Source organism: Cynocephalus volans, chromosome 3 (assembly GCF_027409185.1).
Source record: "Cynocephalus volans isolate mCynVol1 chromosome 3, mCynVol1.pri, whole genome shotgun sequence".
Lineage (NCBI taxonomy): Eukaryota > Metazoa > Chordata > Mammalia > Dermoptera > Cynocephalidae > Cynocephalus > Cynocephalus volans.
The window spans coordinates 170,594,767-170,619,371 of NC_084462.1; the positions used below are offsets into that span (position 1 = coordinate 170,594,767).

Genomic DNA, 24,605 nt, shown 5'->3' on the forward strand with positions numbered 1-24,605 from the left:
TAAAATTAATATGAGTAGGAAGAAAATGTTAAATGACTCCTTAAAGTCTCAGAAGTTATTTCCAACAGGTGAAGACATACCATGTTCATAAATAGAAATAACCAGTGTCATAAAAATGTCAGTCTCCCTAAATTAACTTTCTAATTTAAAACAATCCCAATAAAAACACCGTAACAAGTTTTTCCCCCTAGAACCAGACAATTTGATTCTAAAGTTCATGTTCAAAAATAAACCAACAGGAAAAACACTCCAAAATGCTCTGAAAAATAACAGCAATAAAAGATAATGGGGGAATAGCCTTACGAGGTATTAAAACATACTATAAAACCTTGATAAATTAAAACAGTATGGTACTGTCATATGATTCAACAAACTAAACAGAATAGAAAGTCAAACATACAGTGAAAACCAAAGACAAAGAAAAAATACTAAAAGCAGCAAAAAAAAAGAAACACATAACATTCAAGAGAGCCCCAATACATCTCTCAGGAGATTTCTCAGTACAAATCCTACAGGCCAGAAGAGAATGGGATGAATAGGTATAATTCTATGCTATTTACCCAAAGTGAATCATTGTGCAGTATATGAGTGTATTGAAACAACATATTATACAAATATGTACAAATAAATGTTAAAACTAAAAAAAAAAGAGAGAGAATGGGATGATATATTCAGAGTGCTGAAGGAAAAAAATTCAGCCAAGAATTCTGTATCCAGCAAAACTAATCTTTAAATATGAAGGACAAATAAAATCTTTCCCAGACAAACAAAAGCTAAGGGAATTCACCAACACTAGACCTGCCTGACCAGAAATGCTAACGGGAGTTCTTCAACCTGAAAGAAGACGATGCTAAGGAACAGGAAGAAAACATTTGAAGATAGATAACTTGTTAGTAAAGAAAGTTCACAGTCACACTCATAATACCCTGATGTCATAAAGGTGGTGAATAAACCACTTACATCCTTAGTATGAAGACTAAAGGATAATCCCAACAAGATGATAACATATACAACAACCATATAAGAGATGGACAGTACTAAAAGATGCAACTTGAAACAACAAAATGTCAAAAAGTGGGAGGGAAGGACACCAAAGCATACAGTTGGCTAAGGTTTTTTCTTTTTTCTTACATATCAAAGTTATTAGTATAAAATAATCTGTTACAACTATAACATGTTTTTTGTAAGCCTTATGGTAACCATAAGACAAAAACTTATAGGAGACATACTAAAAATAAATAGGAAGAAATCAAAATACATTGCTAGAGAAAACCACTCAATCACAAAGGAAGACAGTAAGATTGGAAAAAAGGATCAACAAAACAACCAGAAAAAAAGGAATAAAATGGCAGTAACAAGTCCCTATATATAAATAATAACTATAATTGTAAATGTATTAAATGCCCCAATTAAAAGACACTAAATGGATTCTAAAACAAGAACAATATGCTGCCTATAAGAAACTCACTTTACCTATAAAGACACACACCAACTGGAAGTGAAGAGGTGGAAAAAAAAATTTCATGCAAATGGAAACTAAAAAAATAAAAGGAGTAGCAGTACTTTAGATAAAATAGACTTCAAGCCACTGAAAGTTCAAAAAGATAGGGAAAGTCATTATATAATGATAAAGGGATCAATTCAACAGGAGCATATAACAATTCTAAATAGATATGCACTCAACTCCAGAGCACCCAGTTATATAAAGTAATTATTATTAGACCTAGCAGTAGAAACAGATTCCAACACAATAACAGTTGAGGACTTTAACACCCCACTTTCAGCAAAGGACAGATCATCCAGACAGAAAATTAGCCAGGAAACATCAAAATTAATCTCTACTTTGGACCTAACAGGCATATATGGCATATTTCATCCAACAGCTGCAGAATACACATTCTTGTCAGCAGCACACGGAACATTCTCTAGAATAAACCATGTTAGGTCACAAAACAAGTCTCAACAAATTTTTAAAAAATCGAAATCATATCAACTACTTTGTCCAACCTCAATGGAATAAAACTGTAAATCAAACAACAAAAGGGACACTAGAAACCATACAAACCATACAAACACATGGAAATTAAAGAAAATGCTCCTAAATAACGATAGGTCAAAGAAGAAATCAAAAAGGAAATTTAAAAATTCCTGGAGACAAATGAAAACAAAAACAAAACCTATGGCATACAACAAAAGCAGTTCTAAGAGGGAAGATTATAGCAATAAATGCTTACATCAAAAAAGAAGAAAGACTTCAAATAACCAACCTAACCTTGAATCTAGGCTGGTCTTGTGTTAGAAGTGAGCTGTGTGAGTTCCAGGGCCTACCCTCAGGAGGCCTTGCAGCCTCCACCTTTGCCCCCTTGACAGTCTTCATAAGCTGCCCCGAGACTGCCATGCTATGAAAAAGCTGATCTACTGTCCTGGAGGATGAGAGACCACACGGAGGAGTAGAGAGGCAGCCCAGCCAACAGCCAGCACCAATTTCCAGACATGAGAGTGAAATCACCTTGGCCTTTCCAGCCCAGCCAATTCTCCAGCTGAATACCACATGAGTGAGCCCAGGCTAAACCAGCAGAGAGCTGTCCAGCCAATACACAGAATCATGAGAAAATAAATCATTGTTTAAGCTACTAAATTTTAGGTGGTTTGTTGTGTATACAACTATAAATAATTTGTACAGTTGGGTATTAAATGAAATGATAAGAAAATTTATTAAGTGGAAAAAGTAGACATCGTTAACTGAAAAAAACTAGTTACAAATAATATGTACAGGATGATCTCATTTTGATAAAACACACATGCATGCAGACATAGACAAAAAGATCTAGAAGAATATATACCTAGTAATTACAGAGAGATACACATGTATAATAGGTAAACTTTGGGGAGTGAAATTTTTAAAAAATTTTTGCTTTCCTGTATCTTATGTATGCATATACACTGCTTTTGCAGTAATACAATATTTTAAAAAAACATATTACGTTTTTTTTTTTTAAGTCTATAGTGTTTACTTAGTTATCAGACAGTCAGCGGGGTTGCTGAAAAGCTAGACATATAAATTCTTACTATAACCTCACTGGTCAGTCAGTAAATAAACCTTTAGGGACTGCTATGGGCTAAACATATCACCCCAAAACTCATATGTTGAAGCCCTAACTCCCACTACCTCAGAATGTGACCATATTTGGAGTTAAAATGAGGCTATTAGGGTGAGCCCTAAACCAACCTGACTGGTGTCCTTATAGGAAGAGGAAATTTGGGCAACAAAAGAGAAAACAAGGGCATGTGTGCACAGAGGGACAACTATGTGAAGAGGCAGTAAGAAGGTGGCCATCTGCAAGCCAAGGAGAAAGGCCTCAGAGGAAAGCAACCCTGCAGCCACCTTCATCTTGGACTTCCAGCCTCCAGAACTAAGCAAGTAAGTTTGTGTTAAGTCACCTAGTCTGTGGTATTTTGTTATGGCAGCCTGAATGGACTAACACAGAGACTAAGTATACACCAAAATATTTGGAAAACTGATCTAGTGTGCATTATAATACTGCAAAAAAATAACTGAACCATAAGAATACTTTATAAAGTCCTGTTCTAAATTTCTGAAAATTTGTCATCTTTACAGTCGAATAACAACTACTGTAAACATGCACAAGAGAAATTGTGTTAAATCTATGTGGACAAGAGACAGAAGGGCATGCTTTCTGAATGCACTGTTTCGCTTATTATGGAATGAATATGCTGTCTAGTACACATTCCACTCTGGAGTTGGCACGGAAAATGGGTTTTCTTGTTTTGTTTTGCATTTATTCATTTATAGGCCACTGACAAAGAGCAAAAATAATGGGGAGCCAACTAAAAAGCAACATGATTAAGGACTATTATTTTTTAATCAAATACAAAATATTTCATTCATTTATTTTTAAATTAAAACATGATTTATAAAAACCACTACTCACAATAAACAATAAAAAAAATTGAGTACAGTTATGATAAGAGAACAGAAAAAAAGGAGAAAGGAGGGAAGAAGGGGCGAGAGAAAGGAAAGGTGGCGGGGCACAGACTGTGGTGTGGTGGTGCAGAGAGCCCAGAAGCCTCAGTTCTTACCAGCTTCTGGCTAATATGACCTTGGGAATGTGATTTAACTTGTGAGTTTATTGTAAAGAGAGAAGCTTGAATAAGATAATAATTTCTAAAACTGTCTTTGTGTACTCAGGGCTTCCCTGGAAATTCTCATAGGATGGCAAACAGAAATAAACTAGTGGAGCTTAGTGCCCTTAAACCCAGATTCAAGCAGAGCTACTCATTTCTATTTGTTTTCCATTTGAATTTCTGTGTTTTCATTTGAGGGAAGGGTCTTGCTGCTAAAAATGTTTGAAACCATTGTATTTAAATGCTCTGTCCCCTGCAACATTCTTATCAATCATATGAATAAAGATATCAAAGGAATAAATATTTAAAAATCAATAAATTAATATATACCAGATATACACAGGAGGCAGCATGAAGGGCCAAAAGATACTGGAAAACTGAAACAATAGATGATAATATTAATGGGGATTATACTAAGAGGATAAGAGAGACTGTGCTCTTTATGTTTAAAAGATTTAGAATTGCTAGTTGATGGTAAACACTGCAAAACGAGCCTGAAGTGTAACTCAAGTGTGGCTCAAAAAGTAAATGCAAATTTAGGCATCGTTAATAAAAGTAAAATTTTTAAAATGAGAGCATTCAATAAAATTGCCAGACATATAAAAAACCCATTTATACTACCAATAACCAAAGAATACAGGGAGTATTATTTGGCAAACAGAAGACAGAATTTGGAACAAGTCAGATCTGAGTTCCAATCTTAATTTTCAAGCTTATACAACATATGAAACATCAGAACATGCAGCTTCCAGAACCTCTGACATCACTAATGAGGAGATCTTGCAACGTCATTGTGAGGGTCAGTGATACTGCAGATAACAACTAGAATAATGGCCAGCATACTGTAGGCACTCAAGATTAATAGCTAATGCTTCCAGAGCACTACATGAAACTCTAGCTCATCTAATCCTCATGACAGTTCCAGGAGAGAATTATATCAGATACATGCAAATTAACACACGAGCAGGGGAACAAAATGGTAACAGATGAAATATTCAATGACAGCAGAGTATTATACTAGAGGCACTGCCATTTACTTCTAGTAGGAAGAGAAAATGGTGCAACTTTTCTGCAAAGCGATCTGGCAATGCCTGCTGAGGACTTTTCCAAAGATCATATAAAATGATCCAACTCTATTTGGAAAAGGAAAGGATTCAAAAAGTGCCTGTGGGTGGAAGTGGGAGTGATCAAAGGGCTGCCTGATTAGTGGCTATTCCTATTATATGCAGGTTTTGCACCAGGAAATGCAAAGCATCTCTAGGAATAGAAGTCTTTTCTTTCTTTTTTATTTTTCCCCACTACTAGTTTCTGTAAATGTCCCCTTGTCAGCCCAAACCTGTTCATTTCTGAGAACTCCTAAAGCAGAAATTGTGGCCCACTTCATCATTCAGTTCCTCACATTTGAATGGAAGCACACTGTGCAGGGAGGCAGATATTCCTAATGATTCAACTGTTTCTTAAGATTAACAAAGGAGTGTGGAGTAGAAATAATAGAAGTATATAAACTCCTTCACGTTGGGAATTCTTAAATCCAGAGCAAGGAAATGCCATCACAAAGAATGAAAATCAAAACATTTCATTTCTTCTAAGTCTGAAGTATGTCGCCCTTCGAGTTCATTATAACTTAAGACTCAAGGAAAAATGTTTTCATAAAAAGTCTGATGACAACTGACACTTACCTAAAATGAGATGAAGTTTGGTTTCTGTCTGGAAAGCATAGTGCAATGTCACCAAAAATGGAGACTGCCTAATGTGCTCCAGGACTTGTCGTTCGGTCCTTGTGTGCTCTGTGGTTTTGGCCTTTTGGACTATTGTTGCCTTTTTCAAAACTTTCATGGCATACAGCTTTCCAGTATCATGACCACTTATTTTACGAACTAGAAATACTTTTCCATAAGCTGAAAATGAAAAGAAAAAACAAAAAGAATTAAAACGCTACATAGACAGAATTGTTAATTTATTGGAAATAATTTTATTTAATGCACAAAAAACACTCTTTAAAGGAAAACGTATCTTTGGCACTGTTTCAAATAGTCCTTTGATGGAGTTCTTCAATTTTATACCAAATATATTTCTAGGTCTAACCCTCCGTATTCACATATCTAGCCAGTGCTGACGAAGTTATGCTTTTACTTTTTTACTATTATTCTTTCAACATTTTTAGCTGTAGGAAACTAGCTGTTATTATGGTCAAATAACCACAATCCAATTCTGGAACAATTAGGACATTTTAGACATCAGATAAAATCTCTAAGTATATATATTTGCTATTGATGTAGACAAAGACAGTTATTAATAAGAATCTCATACACACATATAAATCAAGTACCTCAAGTACTCCTCTATACTTACTTTTAAGAAGCCTAAAGCAATACAAGCTGATATTATATAAACAAAAGAGATCTTTAGACTTAACAAGCATTAAAAGATCCTATGGCAAGCAATACAGACAGAAGCCCTTTTAAATCTCCGGGCAATAATTCACGGTTTACTGGGTCTCCCTTGCCACACTTTTTCTAAGTAAGGGCTCTGTTAGGCACAATTCTATGTGTGGTGCCACTCCTCCAGGTGGAGGAATTGGGGCCACGTGGGTATCGTGCCTCACTGGGCAGAGCAGGTTCTCTGCACTGATTTCTCTAGAGAAGGTCGGGTGGAGAGCAGGAAGGGGCGGAGAGCAGGAAGAGATGGAGAAAGGAGGAGGAGGAAGGGCAGGCAAAGAAAAACAAAAAAACACCGTAAGAGGGAAGAGTCCTCGATTCCTCCTTACAAGGTGTAACTCTAGAGAGTTAATCTCTTGAAAAATTCAAATGCCTCCTGGGATAGTCAAGCCTAGTCCCACTTTAGACATTAAATGATTTAATCAAACCACTGGAGTTAGTCTGAGTTTTGACCCAGACCAATGCTTCCATACTCTGTTCACACCTCCACAGTATTTACCACACAATTCTATTATAATCCACCCAACAGAATAAGAGAGCTTTAAAGGAAGGGCTCTTGTACCTTGAATGTTATTCAATTCAGTATTTCAGGAACTACATTAGTATGAACACTCATTAAGAACTTGCCTATACCAGGCGCTACACTAAATCCCTTCCACATATTGATTTACTTAATCCTCACAGCACCAAAGTTGGTACTTTTAGTAATTCCATTTCATAGATGAGGAAATAGGTTCGGAATAGTTAAGGAACTGGCAAAAAGACTTGGGCAAGAAGTGGCAGAACTGATTCAAATGCAAGCAGTGTAACTCCAGGAACCACACTCTTAAGCAAAAAAATAATAATAATAATAATACCTCATGAATACTAGGCATTGGATATTCTGGATTTTAATAAAACCAGTGCTGTAAACATGATGAACACATTACGGAACAGAAAAAGTACAAAAAGGTTTGTGTCTTATCTCATCGTAAATATAGTAATTATAGGTTGAAACCTTAGAAAGGCAGAAGTGAACCAAAAAAGGAAATGACAACTTTTAGAACCTAACAAATTAACATAAAGCATAAAAAAAGTTTATCTGTTCAGAAGCAATGAAATGAAGCTAGAAAATATTCTAATGAAGTGTACACTACCGTCCAACAGAGTAAGCCACTATACAAACTCAGGAGAAAGTAAAGTCCTCTATAAGGAGCCTTAGAGCTTCTGTATCCCTTATATAGACCCAGCACCTACGCTAAATTCCTGTTCTCCCAGATTCTCATCTCCAGAGTGCGATGGTCCTTAGAAATTATGGAATCCATCTATCCTCTCAAATGTAGGAATTCCTTCTACAACATCACCAAAACATGGCTGTTCAGCTTCTTCCTACCACTCCACATTTGTCTTTGAACATAGGTGTTGGCCATATGACCTACTGACTGCTGGGTGTTAGCACCTAACAACTGAGTACTTGTCAGGCACTTCAGATATATATTAACTCATTCAATTCTTATAACATCCCCATAACAGGTTGAGGATGATAATCTCCACTTTATAGATGAAGAAACTAAATTGTGAAAGAGTTGGGTCCCTTGCCGAAGATAATACTTGACCATTCAGCCTGACTCCTGAGCCCACAATCTTACCTGTGCTTCAGCTGCCTCCCTTAAGTGAACCAGATATTAAACAGAAATCACAATACAGGTTTTTGGCGTTATAACAGTGGAATGGACCCAGTGCTAATACTTTGAAGATGAGATAGTTTTGCAAAATAGCCCATTTTATTGATGGCAGTTGGGTTGGGGGGCTCCAAAAGCTAAAAAATGTTCCTTATATTGAGTGAAAACAGGCCTGTTTGTAATCTTCATCTTTTGGTCCTTCTATATCCTCTGGGAAAAAAAGAATGTTATTCATCTTCTTTAAGATAAACCTTAAAGTACTTAAAAATACTATCATGCCATCTCCCAACTCTTCTTCCTTAAGCCAGCCTTAAAGTAATATGACTTTGAGCCCTCTCACCACTAGGAGGTTCCATTGACGTGTTCTGTGAGCTTGTAAATATTTTTCTTTGATTCCTTTCCTATTACTTTTTAAAAAGTCGTATTTTACTCCAAATAAGCATGAGGTAGCACAGGATGTTAATGTATACGGTCAAATAACATACAGTCATCTTTACTACCATGTTAATCTCTATAAGGTCAAATAATATACAGTCATCCTCCTTGCCATGTGTTGATGTCCAGAAAATTTCCAATAATATGAATTAAAGTCCATATACACTGCCAATACAATTATGTGTTCTATCAGAAAATGTCAGGGAAAAATCTATGATGAATCTCAGAAACCTTTTGTTTCTACTTCTATATTGCCATGATTTACACTATAGCTACAGTACTTCTATCACACAGTAAGGGCCAGCAGATGCTCATATCAACAAAATTTGAGTGCCTTGCAATGTTCCAAACAACAAATATTTCAGACAATGATCTTACTTCTGAGTAGGCTACAGTTGCCTCCAAACAGCCTTGTTTTTGAAGCACCCAGAAGGCTGCTTATCACAAAACCAAGGGGGAAGAAAACACATTCACTATTAGAGACACCTTGAAGAAGCCACCTTATCTGGTTAAGCTGGTTTATAGCTCAGACCAGAGGGAGAAAGTGAAATAGTCCTTCTTCTGAATAATCTATATCTCCAGAATATCTATATATTTTCCAATATTTTAAGAGAAGCCATTGAAACTAGAATTGGTGGAAATACCTCCTTTTAGCCTGCAACTACATGAATGACTGATTGTTTGCAAGTGCAGCCTACTCCTGCCTTTCATTTATTATTTTTATTGTGCTTCATTTATTAATAACAATGACATTATTAAAGTAATCCTATTTTGAAAGTATCTTTTAGAAACTGCAAAGGCTACTGATAGTGAAAACTCTTTTGGCCAAAACAGATAAACAATTGTACTTCCTGCTCGATGGAGCCCCTAAAAAGGGTGGTTGGCAGCACATCTGGATTTGCTGCTTAGGTGAAGAGACTCTAATTTCTGCATCAACATGCAATGGCATCCAATACTCTACTAGCAATCTTTACAGGAGTCTTGTCTACTGCTGTGAATCTTACAACCTTCAAAAAGACCCAGGGACTTTTCAAGATATTCTGTCAAGAAATGTGAGCAAAAGAGGGCATGAAGTTCACTGGTACGCTTGACTGAAATTGAGGTAGAAGTTCTACTTATTTTGAGATCGAGGGAAAGTACATTCTAAGAACAAACGACAGGAAGGATAACTTCCTGACTTAGATATGCAGACATCTGTGACCATATGAACGAGGTAAATCTTTCAATTCAAGGCCCAACAGACACCATTTTGAATGCTTCCACAAACCTGTGTGCTCTTTTAGCCAAGCAGCCATTTCAGAAGAGAGAATTAACATCAAGACAACTATGTAAATTTTCCCAAAGCCAGGGAAAGATTCCTATAGGTTGAAGGAACACTGCAGATATTCTATGAAATTTACTTCTGCTCAAACTGAAATGTGGATTTATAACTCTATTCTACCTGATGCAGACAGGACAATGTTCCCTTGTTGATAATGATCTCAGTGGCTTGAAGATAAAGGAAATAATATAAAATGAACAAAACAGAGGTCATGGAGAAATTTCTGGTTCCTTGGAGTAGGTCTCTTCTCAGCTTGATTTTCCAAATATGAGGCTCTTATTACATTTGCCATGATTATCATTATGAATCAGGTTTTTAGCACTTGTTGTCATAATACAGAAAAGTTAAAACCAACTGACAGTTTTAAAATGAGAAGACATTCATGCTTCCACGTCAAAAATCACTGCACAGTTCCAACTTCTTTCTTAAGCCAAGCAAAAGCAGTCTTCTTGCTGAAATTAACTTTAGGCATAAACTGATCTTTTGGCTTTATTTGTAAAGTTTGAATTTATTAAAAATGTTTAGGAAGAAGCCTTTAATCTTTGCATTAAAATGATAATGAAGTCAATTTGTTAAAAAATATTTTTAGTTTGTCTCTAAAAGCCATCAATTTACAATGTAACATAATTAAACACGTGTACAATTTTTAAGTGTATATGCTTACATGCGTTATTCTGGAGGAAGCAGCCATGAGCCATAGAAGTTTAAGAACCATTGTCCAGAGGCCTTTGGTTTGTGCCCTTCCTTACGGTGCAACTTGACACACTTTTCTCACCAGGACCTGAACGACTCAACCACCATGAGACTACTGTTTTCTGTCCCTCAAACTTTCATTAATGCAGATTAAAATTGTATACATTGTATATTTACTAGCCACACCACACTTTAGCTTCATGTACTATTGTACTTGAACTACTGCTTTAAAAATATATATATGGCAGAAACTCTCTTAAGTGACTTCCACTTAGCCAACTCCCAAGACTACTGATACTCCTCTTTCCACACCTTGCAGCACACTGAATGCCTATGACTAGTTCACCTGTGCACTTCTGCCCCACACGATTCTGCAACAGTTACTGATACTTGCTGCCTTACCTATTTATGCTTGTAGTGTATTATTCTTACTACATAATTTCATTACATATTATTTCATAACCACTGAGATGTGAATATGAAAGAAAAGAGAAAAATGAATTGAATGCTTTGGAAAAACTAGACAAAAGCAAGACACTTAAAAAAAGGAACTGCTGGAAAATAGGGAAAAAATTGTGAAAATTCAAAAGGATTTTTGTACTCAAATTACTTCAAATTTGTCTAGTTTTCACTCTACTTTAAGGAATCTGGAACTGTTCATTTTAGATGGTGCATTACAAGTGTGGTTTGTGCAAAATAGCTATCATTTATGAACCCAGTCTCAAGAGTCTTGTGCCTACATCTAAAGATTGACGACTGAATGTATATTTATACATTTTAAGTGACAAATAATACGTTCATATTTATATATATCCTGTTTTAATGATTCCCACTTGAACCAACTCTCGTTGATTAATAAGTAACTAATTATGTCATGTGAGAGTTTCTATTAACTTAAGGATCACTGCTGAAATTTATCACTTCTGAAATTCATCTCTCTAACCCTTCCAGATTATTAGAATCTTGTTAAATGGGAACTTGGGTATCAACCACACTGCAGTAGCTATGCCTCCCAGCTCGCTTTCATCCTCACTCTAGTAAACATGCCTTTTGTGCTGTCATCTGAGTTGATAAAAATGTGACTCTTCTGGCTCAAAACACTTGATTTCCCACTGCTCTTATGACAAGGAAATCCTTAACATAACCTCTCGTTTCTAAAATATCTGGCTTCTACTCACCCCTCTTCACCTTCCCACCATCTCATTTCACTAACTCCTTCAGAACTCAGCTCAACCATTTTTTCCTGACCTCCCAGACTAGGACAATTCCTCTTATTTTAGGATCTCATAATCTCATGCATTTCTCTGTCATAGAAATGATCAGAAATGTAATTTTACATTTATTTGTGTAATTGGTTCATTGTCTAACTTCTACTAGACTATAAATTCCACAAAATCATGGACTATGTCTAATTTTACTCACTTTGTATCTTTAGCAAGTAACCCTGGAATAGGCACATCATAAAAACTCAAATAATGTAGAAAGCATGAAGAAATGAACAAACAAGCAAGCAATTATGACAAGACCAAAAAAGAGCTCTATAGCATATTGCCAAATACCCTAGTCTCAGTTGACAATTTTGACCTAAAATTGAAGCTGGGTCTTGAGCAAAAGAATCTAGCAATTCAGATCCATACTATAGGGCCACAGCTGGCCAACTCTTTCCCTTTTAGAAAGGACCAATGAACTTGCATGAAGTAATCCTTTTTAATTTTGGTATTAAATCTGAGTCCTGGCTACATTCCCTCGTGAAAGTGAACTCAGGAAATCTAGCTGCTACCATTTTAGAACAGGAAAATATCTTAACATAGTAACAGCTATATATGACCACTGCTTTGGAATCTGCCACAACTATGTAAAAACTAATTACAGTGCCTGGCCACATCCCTTTCTCATATGTAATTTAACTTGAGGAAAGAGTTCCATCTTTCTACATGTGATATGTCCTGGGCACTAGCTCCCAGCTGTGACAACCAATCCACCTGCCATCCCCACCCTCTTCCCATGCAAACTCATTCACCCTAAGATAAGAGTGCCAGAAATGGAACCAAACAAGAAAGGTACTCTTGGAACTCTGATTTCATTTGTCCACCCTTTGGAAATTGTTATCCTTCTCACTAAGTCAGCTGAATGCACATGGCAAGTAAAACCAGGGTAGTACACATCAATGACCCAGTAAAACTACCATCATTAAAAGGATTCTCAGAGAAGTAGTTTCATTTCAGTGTTACTGGAACACAATCTTTACACAGAAAGCAAAACATTCAGAGTTCTGAAACATCTAACTAGACCTCAGAAATAATAAGAACCCTTACTGTCTATCCCAGTAAATTCTCTAAAATCTACTCTGTTAAGACAGATCAACAGAAAGCACTCACTTAAGACCACAGCAGTAGCTAAGTTCTACTCAAAAAGACTTAGCAAACTGAGGTTTAATCTTACGTGCATCACTTTTTAAAGAGACTTTATAAAATAAGAATTAGGCTTTTTCAGGAATATCTGTTTATTTTGTCAAAGATGCTATTCTCATGATATTATTTAAGGCCCATGATATAGGAGCATTTACTTCAGTGGCTGTTAAAAGTCTCTGTACACCAGTGTTTTCGTAAACTATGGGCTTGACCCATTAGTGGAGGATGACATCAATTTAGTGAATCCAACCAGCATTTTAAAAAACTGAAATAGAATTGAATATACCAAGCATGAAAACTTCTGTTTCCTCTATATACACATATGTACATATGTGTATGTGTATGTTAAAAAATACAAACCTGAGCACATGGGAGGGACAGAAGGAGGGGGCAGTATAGAACAATGGTGAAAAACAAACTCTGGTGCTAGACTGCCTGGGTTTGAATCCTAGAACTGCTATTTAATAACTGTGTGACCTTGGGCAAAATACTTAACATATCTTTGTCTCAATTTGCTCTTTAGAGATAGTAATAATTCCTGCAGCATATGGTTTGGGAATTAAATAAGTTAACATAAGCATCTAGAATAAGGACTGGCAAATAACAAATACTATATATAAGTATCAGTAAAAAAATAAAAAGCATATGTGTGTGTGTGTTTGTATCTGTGTCTCTATATACATACATAAATACATTTACTCAGTTGCAATATAAAAATGTATCTATTTCTTGCTATGGGTAACAGTCAAAAAAGCTTGAAAACCACTGTTCTAAATAAATTTATACAGCCCCTCCCCTTTAAAAAAAATACAAATTACATGGGACAAAGAATTTTCTCTTTTGTCTTACCTCTTGTAACCTCAGAATTAAATTTAAGATTCAATTGCAATGACTATATCATTCCACACATCTATAATAACTATTACATTTTCCTTTAATTTGGCTTTTATTCTGTTTTCATTTCTTGGTTTTTTTTTTTTTTTTTTTTTTTTTTTGCTATCTTTGAAAACTCCCTTAAATCTCTTTATTGAAAATATAAAAATTTCAAAATACATTTAAAATAAAGTACACTTAGAAAGGGAATGGACCTCTCTCCCACAGCCAGGCACACCAGGCCAGCACCTTGGGGCCTGCCCAGGGAGCCGAGGCAAGGAGAAGGGGAATGGACCTCTCTCTCACAACCAGGCACACTGAGCCAGCACCTTGGGACACACCCAGGAACCCAGGGTATGGAGTCAGGGACCGGACCTCTCTCCCACAACCAGGTACAACATGCCAGCAACTCGGAGCCCACCCAGGGACCTGTGGCAAGGAGAAGGGGAATGGTCTTCTCTCCCACAACCAGGCATACCGCACCAGTGCTTCAGGGCCTGCCCGGGGACCTGAGGCATGGAGAAGGGGACTGGACTCTCCTCCTACAACCAGGCACAATACGCCAGCACCTTGGGGCCTGCCTGGGGACCCGAGGCAAGGCGAAAGGGAATGGACCTCTATCCCACAACCAGGCACACTGAGCCAGTGCCTTGGGGCCCACCCAGGGACCCGAGGTATGGAGTCGGGGACTGGACCACCCTCCCACAACCAGGCACAACATGCCAGCACCCCAGAGCCCACCCAGGGACCCGGGGAATGGAGAAGGGGACCGGACCTCTCTCCCACAACCAGGCACACCAAGCCAGTGCTCAGGGCCTGCCCATGGTCCTGGGGCATGGAGAAGGGGACAAGACCACCCTCCCACAACCAGGCACACCATACCAGCACCTCAGAGCCCACCCAGGGACCCAGAGCATGGAGAAGGGGACTGGTCCTCTCTCTCACAACTAGGCATGACATGCCAGTGCCTCCAGCCCTGCCCCGGGACCTGAGGCATGGAGAACAGGTCTGGACCTCTCTCCCACAACCAGGCACACCAAGCCAGCGCCTTGGGTCCCACTCAGTGACCTGAGGCATGGAGCCAGGAACCAGACCCTCCTCCCAGAACAAGACACATCATGACAGTACCTCGGGGCCCACCCAGGGACCCGAGGCAAGGAGAAGGGGACTGGCCCTCTCTCCCACAACCAGGTACACCAAGCCAGTGCCTCAGGTCCTGCCCAGTGACCTGAGGTATGGAGCCACGGACTGGACCCTCCTCCCACAGCAGGCACAAAACACCAGCACCTCGGGGCCCACCTGGGTACCCGAGGCATGAAGACGGGGACCGGACCCTCCTTCCACAGCCAGGCACATGGCGCCAGCGCCTTGGGGACTGCCCAGGGACCTGGGACACAGAGAAGGGGACTGGACCCCTCTCCCACAACTAGGCACATGGCACCAGCGCCTTGGGGCCTGCCCAGGGACCAGAGGCATGGAGAAGGGGACCAAACACACCCCACAACCAGGCATACTGCCAGTGCCAAGGAGCATACCAAAAATAGCACCTCCATGTGGGTGGCCCACCACAGCCACCACAATAAATATGGCTGCTGCAAAATCGGCTAGACGCCACAACCACCAGGCTGATGGTTCACCAACCACTGGAGTGCATTCACACAAGAAGAGTCACCAGCAGAGACAAAGAAAAGAAGAGGATGTCTCTTTCCACAAAACCCATTTCAGAGTGACAGAAGAAGCATCTGCTCTATGATAATATTAGGGGACCTGATCACATCTCTCAGCATGGGACAGATCATCTAGACAACAAATTAACAGAGTAACCATTATTCTTTCAGAAGGAGAGAAGAAATCTAGGGCAATTAGAGGGGGTAGGGGGAGGGATTGGGGGAAGGGGAGAGATTGGACAAGGGGCATAAAGAATAATTACGATTTGTAACAATATATATACTAGTAATATTGATTTAATCAACATATCTCAATGTTCAACCCCCAAAATATGTATAATCGATTTTGATTCAATAAATAAAATAAATTAAAATAAATAAATTAATTAAAAAATAAAATAAAATAAAGTACACTTGACTTTACATATTAAACAGAAGCAGTGATTCCTAAATTAATTTACACAACAGATATCTCAATTGCACCCTAAATTTCAAATATTAAAAAAATACATACTTATAAAACAAAGTATTTCAACATAATTGTAAAATAAAAATGGAGAATTTGAGCCAATTAATATAACTATTTTTTAAGTTAGCTATTGTTGCCAGGATTTATAAAATCATAAAAACAAATTTCTAAGATTAAAAAAGTTAGACTAATTAAAAAACAGACTACTCTTTTAACATTAAGGAAAAGCTACGAACTTAACACATGCTTGGTTAAATAAATTGATGCCAAAAGTAAAAAAAGAGAGAAACAATAAAAGGATATGAAATTACAGACTGTAATTTTTCTGAAAGGGGCTGAGGTGGGCCATTTGTTTTAGGCATAGAGAGTCATATCCTCTCTAGATAAGAGATATACAATAAAATTGCCACTACTCTAGATTTAATTCCATTTTAGTTGTTATATTAACCAGGGCCATTTGACTTACTTGCTTAACCTTTTTAATAGTCAACAACAGTTATACAGCAGAATCAGGGACAGAAATCAGTACATTTTCTCATGGTGATGCCTCCTGAAAAAACTCAATATGTAAGAAGTTTGAAAATAAAAACAGTTAAGGGACTAACCACCTATAGATTCCATTTATAAATACTGCATTAGCTTGACTAATTAAAGACAAAGTGTATAAATAATAGTCTTCCTTCTAACACTCAGATTTCAGAGAAAGCTCTGAGACTACATGCATTAACCCAGATCATAATTGCATGTATGATGTGGCTGTGGCCAACTCCTGACTGCCTCCATATGGATGACCCATGTAATTCATAAGCCATTTCTTACCCCTGGTTCCAAACGACTTGAAAACCAAAGAGTTCTGGTCCAGCTGGAAAGAAGAAAAAGCTGCAAAGGAAACCATGTCCTACTGCGAGGTCTAAACTTGGAGGTAACTATCCATGGATTTGATTACCAGAGGATCTTACTAAAAGAATTCTACAAGAAAACAGGAATCAAGAAAAACTAAGAAGCATATTCATAAATCATTCTGTTTATATCTCAACAAATAAGCTGTTTGCCTAACTAAATAGTTAATGTCTTAAGTGTCGAGTTAATGACCATCTGTAATGGATGCTGATGGTGCCCTGCTAGATCTCCTTCACAGGCTGGTGCACCTATACCCCAGTTGCTCTTAGTGTTGGCTAATGGCTCACAGCTGCCTCCTTCCCAGGAAAAAGGCCTAAGGTAGATAGGAGCCATGTCCCTTGGGAGGTTACATGCCACCATGCCCTACCCCTCCTCCACTCAAGCAGCCTGCTGCCAATGACTAACTTGTGTACAAAAGGACTGCCTCCTGGCTACTGCAACAAAATTTTCCATGAGCTCAGGCTAAATCTAGACCCCAGCATAGATCACGTGCTTGCTTAGACTCTTCCCACTTCCCTCACTCTCTTTCTCCTAAAAGCACTCCTGCAATACATCACATGTGCTCAAATACTTGTCCTAGGCTCTGCTTCTAGCTCACATGACCTAATACAGCATCAATAATAAATCAAACTGTATTTACACTAGGGTGACAATATCAATCAACACCTTCATATGGAATCATCTTTTGATTTTGACATAAAATATAACAAACATTTAACCTCTATGACTTACATAAACATTGTAGGCTTATACTGAAGCATAAAGTATAGTGGGTATACACAGATGCAAAATTATAAATTTTTTGAATGACGGTTTTGACAATTTAATGAATACAGGCTTTTAAAGGTACAATTTTAAAAGGGATACTTTCCAAACTCTTAAAAGAATGAAATGACAAAGGATGACTAAGTCATCATACTTTTAAAAACAGTCTTTTACATGATTCAACTGAAGTATTTTTTCCCCCTCTATTATGTCATCAAAAAGTAGCAGTGTCTTTAAGCTGCCTAGTGCAATTTCCTGCACCCTCTAGTGGCAAACTACTCAGGAGAAATAGAAGTACTGTATGTCTTATTTAATAAATGAAATGTTTTTGAAAACTCAGCTTTTATTTATTTATTTATTTATTTATTTTTGTGGCCAGTATGGGGATCCGAACCCATGACCTTGGTGTTATAAGGCTGTGCTCTAATCAACTGAGCTAACCGGCCAGCCCTCAAAATATTTTTTAAAAAAGACTATCCTGTCAGGAAGATTTGCATAGAGTCTGGGACCAACAAGTAAAGAAATATCACAGACAACATTTTGAGGATGGCATTTAATGCTGGGGTAAGCAGCCCAAAGATAGTCTACTGGATAAATCAGTATTTCCACAGAACATCTTGCAAGATTTGCTGTTGATTCGATCTCTCTCTCTCTCTCTTTCTTCCCCTCCCTCTCTCTCACACACTCTCACTCACACGCACACACACACACATCCAATAATGAAAAAGTAAACTTCTTAAGAAGACACCAGGGATCAAGGCAGGCACAAATGGTTATTGCTCATTAGATACTACATAGGCAAAGCACTTTGAATTTATATATTTGGCCTGCACTCGTTCCAAGGTTTCATAAACCCCAAAATAACTGTACATTACATGAAGACCATATCCATATCATTTGATGTGCAAGTTTATATGTTTTACATATATATATATACACACACATATATACATATTTTAATACTTACTACTCTATCCCCAGCACCCAGTACAGTGCCTACCTCTCAATAAATATGTGTGAATGAATGAGCAATAGAAATGAACTGAAAAGTTTCTAATAGAAAAGTGACATGATCATGTAGTGTAAGAATGAATTAGCAAGGACCAGCCTGAAACCAGGTAGACCTTTGGCAGTTGTATTTTTCTATTGCTAGACATATTTCACAATAAAATATTCATTAATAAGTGGCATTCACTTATGTATTAAGATAATCTGAGAGCCTGGTAATGCATTAGATTAGCTCTTTTAGAAGCTGGGTTACTCTTACTTTCCCTTTCAGCTTCCACAATAATAGCTAAGACATAAGCATTTACCATGTGTTAGGCAATCTAAACATTTTATTACTTATATTATGTGTATCTTAGTATAAAACTGTTAATCTACAATATACTAAGGTTCAGAACCTAAAAGGTTTTTCAATAGTTAAGAGAAGAAAACAAATAAGAAAGAAATGTAACTTTATCATTTGACATGTTATTTTTAAGGTAATATATAAATCAACCTCTTATAAATGCCAATAAAATTTCAACTACCAACATTTCATTTATGAAATATTTTCTCACTTGTTGAATTTTTATTATTAGAAATATCACTTTAGTTGAAATACTTCCAAAGATGCTAACAAGACTGAGTGACTATATGAAATAACTAATAATCTCTCCTATGAGTAAGTCCTAAATAATTTTATTTTTCCAAGCTATGTTATGGCTTTACAGTGGCATTCCCTGTTCAATAAATAACCACAACTGATGGTTATCTAGAAATTGGCAGTTCATATCCATTATCTCATTAATCTTACAACAACATTGTGAAATTGGTATTCTTAACTTATGGGACTTGGGTTCACAGAGTTCATACGATTTGCTCAAGGAACTCAAGTAAGCAATGATAGTGTCAAGATTCAAACCTGGCTCTTCAATACCCAAGTTCTCTGCAACCATGAAAGCACTAAAATTAGGAGAGTAAATCAATTCAGCTGCACCCTCTACAATTACATGAAAACTCTTTTTTTTTTGGCCATGGTAAGCCAAGACCACATCAGATCTCCAAAGTACATGAACATGTATGATGGATAAAGAACATTAAGAGAATACTAATGTCTTTTTACCTGAGACCTTCATGCTCCACTTTATTATCAGAATTACTAATAATGCAAACAATGGCTACATTTAAAGATTTTCTCCTCCTATTCTTGGACGGGTATCTCAAAGAAAGCAAAATGGACAAAAGGAAGGCAGCAGAAAAGATAGGAAAAGAAAGAAAAAAAGAATCATTACACCCACAAATAATCCAAAATTTCATCATGAAACAAGATAATTGTAAAAGATGAACCAAAGATATTTCCTGGACTTTGGAGTATCGACCTAAAGAATAATGCTACAGACAAGAGTATAAATTATATACTTGTTGGCCTATTATCATATCTCATACTGTGCTGGGTATGAGAAAGGAGCAGGGAAACAGGACTGGAAAAATAAACAGGGATGATCTTAAGAGCATAAAACCTAGAAGAAATATAGTAGATGTGAAGGAAATTTCAGAGAACAACTCAGAGGTATGTTCTCTAGAAGGGCTCTCAGTGCAACAATTCAGAGAATGAAGCCATCTGGGCAGGACTGGAACTGCTGGAAAAGAGGAGGAGCACTACAAGACGGGGGAACAAGATAAGGCAGGACATCAGAGGGTGCGAGAGTACACATAATTGTAGGGAAATATAAGAAAATAAACCGGACTAGAAAGTAGATGGAATACCAGGGTAACTGGGGGAAAATAATGGAAAATTAAAAGCAAGGCAAGAATTTGGACTTCAATAATTAACTGGGAAAAAAGGCACTCTAAAAAGTTTTTAAACAGGAGTTGCACATTAATGTTGTATTTTAAAAGGGCTACATATAATTAATTTATAACAATATATGGCATAAAATGTATAAAATGGAAGAGACGGCCTGCAGAAAGGCAGACCAGTTAAGACACCTTTTGCAATGATCCATGCATAAAGTGAGTGCTGGCACTTAGAAATAGAAAAGGCAGAAAAAAAAAAAAAAAAAAGAAAGAAAGAAAGAAAAGAAAAGAAAAGGTAGGTCATGTGGAAGGAAAACTTATAGGACTTCATGGGAAACCAGAAATAAAGAGTATAAAACAGAGAAGAATCAAAAATTTTTTCAGTTTCTAGCCTGGAAAACTGATCAACATATTAGTGATAGACCAAAGGAAACAAGACAGCTGAAAAGAGAAATAAATCAATACTGAGTAAAAGAGATTTTTAAAAGAATATTATATGTATTTAAACATGAGTCAAAAAGTAAATCTTTCATATGCAAATATTCCACAAAGTCTTCAAGATAGCTGATGAACAGCATTTTTATCTAGTTCAAATATATAAAAATTAATTCATCAGAACAATTTTTGGTTTCAGTTCCAAAGAAAACCTTACATGATACATAAAGACATCTAATGAGGCTTTTCTATTATTTTAAGTAGTGCTGAAAATAATTATCTCAAAAAGGTAACAAAACTGAAAGATTAGTGGTGGAATTTTTGAATAAGAATTGAGATTTAATTATATCCATAATAAAAGTTTCCACCTACTCCATTTAGTCATTAAAACTGTGATTTTTAAATACAGAAATACCTACAATGACATTTCTCAATTATTCTATCTTCTCACGAGAGCAGTACATAGTCAGCTGACGAAATGGAAAATCAGTATCCATGGCTAACAATAGACCCATTATAGAATAATGAACAAGCATGAAATGGAAATGCAAAAAGTAAAACATTACTAGTAAACTGTATCCTTGTCTTTGTAGAATTGTCTTAAAGGCCTGTGTAGACCTGGGGCTCTTGTTGGAATCTTGCTGACGGCACCCACTGTGGAGCTATGGCTAATGTCGGAATCCTGTCAACATAGCCAATTGCAAAGCTCTTTATCCTGTTCGTGACACCAATTGTAAAGCTACTCAACTACACCAGTTGCCAGGCTCTTTTACCTGCCAGTAATCCTGCACCGACTGGGCCAATTGTCAAGCTAGGGCTGGGTCTGGAGCTCACAGACCCCTCAAGCTCGTTGCAGACTGGGTCACAAACCCTTCACATGCCAGGTTGGGTCACCAGACCCTTCACACGCCAGGTTGGGTCACCAGACCCTTCACACGCCAGGCTGGGTCACCAGACCCTTCACACGCCAGGCTGGGTCACCAGACCCCTCACATTCCAGGCTGGGTCCCCAGGCCCCTTACATACCAGGCTGGGTCACCAGACCCCTTACACTCTGGTCTATGAGCTATGTAACTGGCAAACAGGTCCTTGGAAGCTGTAGGTTGGAAAGCATGGCTGCTTGTGGGGCGGCGGCAGCCCAAGGCAGTAAACTCCAGCCAAGGTGGCAGTGCCACGCAGGTGCACTAACTCCACCCACACACAACCTGCCCACAAAGAATACTGCACCACCCCCAACCTGCCCCGAGGCGAGGCGGCCTGATTAAATTATTCTATTTTCCCATGGCCTGTGATCAAACCACTCAAAGCTGAGGTATATAATGAGTCAAAGTATTAAATGTGTTGAAAGAAAATACATACAAAATTTGCTTTTGTAAGAAATTGGATGATAATTTTCCTTCCTTAGACTTTCCTAGTATGTTTTTTGGCATCAAAGTTATACTAGCCTCATATGACGAGTTGGAGGAAATTATCCCCCTTTTTCTGTTCTCAAAGAGTTTTTGGAAGATTAGAATTATCTATGCCTTGAGTGTTTGGCAGAACTCATTTTTAAAATTGTACCAAAGGTTTTCTTAGTAGGAAGATTTTTACTTGCCGATTTCTTTAACAGTTATAGGACTACATACGTTTTCTATTCCTTTTTCAATCAGTTTGGTAATTTACACATTGAAAAATTCCTGAGCATGTTAAACTTTGAGAAACACTAAACCTCAGAACACTAACTCCTGTCACCTCCCAAATTATATGCTATTTTGTCCAATTTTTCAGTTTTCTTTTTTTAACCCAACAAACAAGACATTATGACTACAGCTTTACATAGTCAGTACTGTTTAGATTTTATTTGTTCACCAATCCTTTTAGCATCTCAGAAATTCTCCAGGGATCATATTCCTTCTTCCTAAAACTACATCCTCAAAGTCTTTTAGTGATGACCTACTGGTCACACACTTAGCTTTTGTATGTCTAAAAATGTCTATTTTGCCCACACTGCTGGAAAACAGTTTTGCTGGGTATACAATTCTAGATTGTCAGTTATTTTCTGTGCATTTTGAAGATACTATTCCACACTCCTTTGGCTTCCATGGTTGTTGTAGAAAAGCCAATTGTTAAATTAATCATTGTTCCTTTATAAATAAGTCTTTTCTCTCTGGTTTCTTTTTAGGTATTTCTCTGCCTCTTGTGTTCATCAGTTTCTCTCTGATGTATCAACATAAGAATTTCTTTTCACTTGTCTTCTTGGGCTGTGTTGTGTTTCCTAATATTGTGAATTCATATGTTTAATCAATCCTTGTAAATTCTCAACTATTATCTCTGAATGCTGCCTCTATTAATTCTAGTTGATTAGACAAATATATCTTCTGTCTATCCTCTCTCTCTTAATCTCTCTCATATATGCCATCTCTTCTCTTTTCTCCATTCTATATTCTACATATTTTCGTCAAATCTTTCTTTCGATTCACATTTATATTTCAGATCAAATTATTCCAACAGTCTCTTCAGGTCTAATTCTGCTATTTGTTGTTTCTACTTTTTTTTTTTCATTTATGGTACTTTGCTTCTTGAATGTTTGGGATTTTTAATAATAAGATTATATCTGTAAAACTTTCTTTGGTATTTCTTTAAGATCTACGTAAGAGCTTGGTCCTCCAAAGGGAATTAACATATGCCTTTGCTAGGTCCCTGGGAACACTACTAACTCAGGACTAAAACTACATTCGTACTTTGTGTGTGTGTGTGTGTAGGGGGGGGAGTACACGGTGAGTACAAATTCAAGCTCCAAACCTGTATGATGTCTGGTTTATGGTTATAAATGCTCAGGGAAGGCTCTTATTATTTGTTTCCTTCACCCGGAGTCAATGCTGAGCCAGAAGTTTCCCCTCCACCTCTCTTTGCAGTCTGGACTTTTTTTCTTGTTTAGTCTTTTACTGAGCAGTAGTGGCCTTCTCTACATTTTAGGAGCCCTAGATGTCTCCCATAGCAAGTATGAAAATAGTAAATCCAAAGAACTAGCGCACAATTCACTGGTAGACTTCTCCAGCATAATAACTTCTGCATTCAGGGAGCTTATTTACTACTTTAGATTCCTGCTCCCTTTTCTTTTCCGACTTTAAGGATTTTCCTTACCCTTGGCAGCTAATCTATGCAGTTTAGTAGACTTTTTTTTAAAAAAGGTATTTTATCCAGCACTTTAGGGGTTTAATAATGACAAGGGTTTTCCAAGATATCTAAGTTATCATCTAATAAAAAACAGAAAATAAACTGCCTTTTTATTTCTGGTTCTGTATTTGGATTTGGCATATACTGCCAAACATAAAATTAACAGATGAAGGAATAAAATTAGTTACATGGTTCTTGTTACATACTATAAAATTCAACTATGAAAATTAGTATTACATTTTAATATTGTCCTTGAGGAGGTTCTATAGATTCTATGTATATTGTGATGCAGAGAAGTTATCTATTCCTACTGAATATAAGTTGTTAAAAAGCTTTGACCACATCTGAAATAAAACATAACCTCAGTCTGAGTTTTTATAACTTATTTTCTAAAATATCTGCTACAAATCTTATTTATACACTATAAATTTTATTAAAAAATAAACTCAGTAAT

The 24,605-nt window shown here is 37.1% G+C and overlaps 1 protein-coding gene across 2 annotated transcripts in view; it reads right to left on the reverse strand.

The window, feature by feature from the left end:
- The window catches only part of RPS6KA5 (ribosomal protein S6 kinase A5), a 185,271-nt gene that overhangs the window by 97,767 nt on the left and 62,899 nt on the right, over positions 1-24,605 (reverse strand). For both annotated transcript variants that reach the window (XM_063089104.1, XM_063089105.1), the window contains exon 3: positions 5,826-6,044. In XM_063089104.1, coding sequence (XP_062945174.1) covers positions 5,826-6,044 — 219 coding nt within the window. The remainder of the gene's footprint in view (positions 1-5,825; positions 6,045-24,605) is intronic.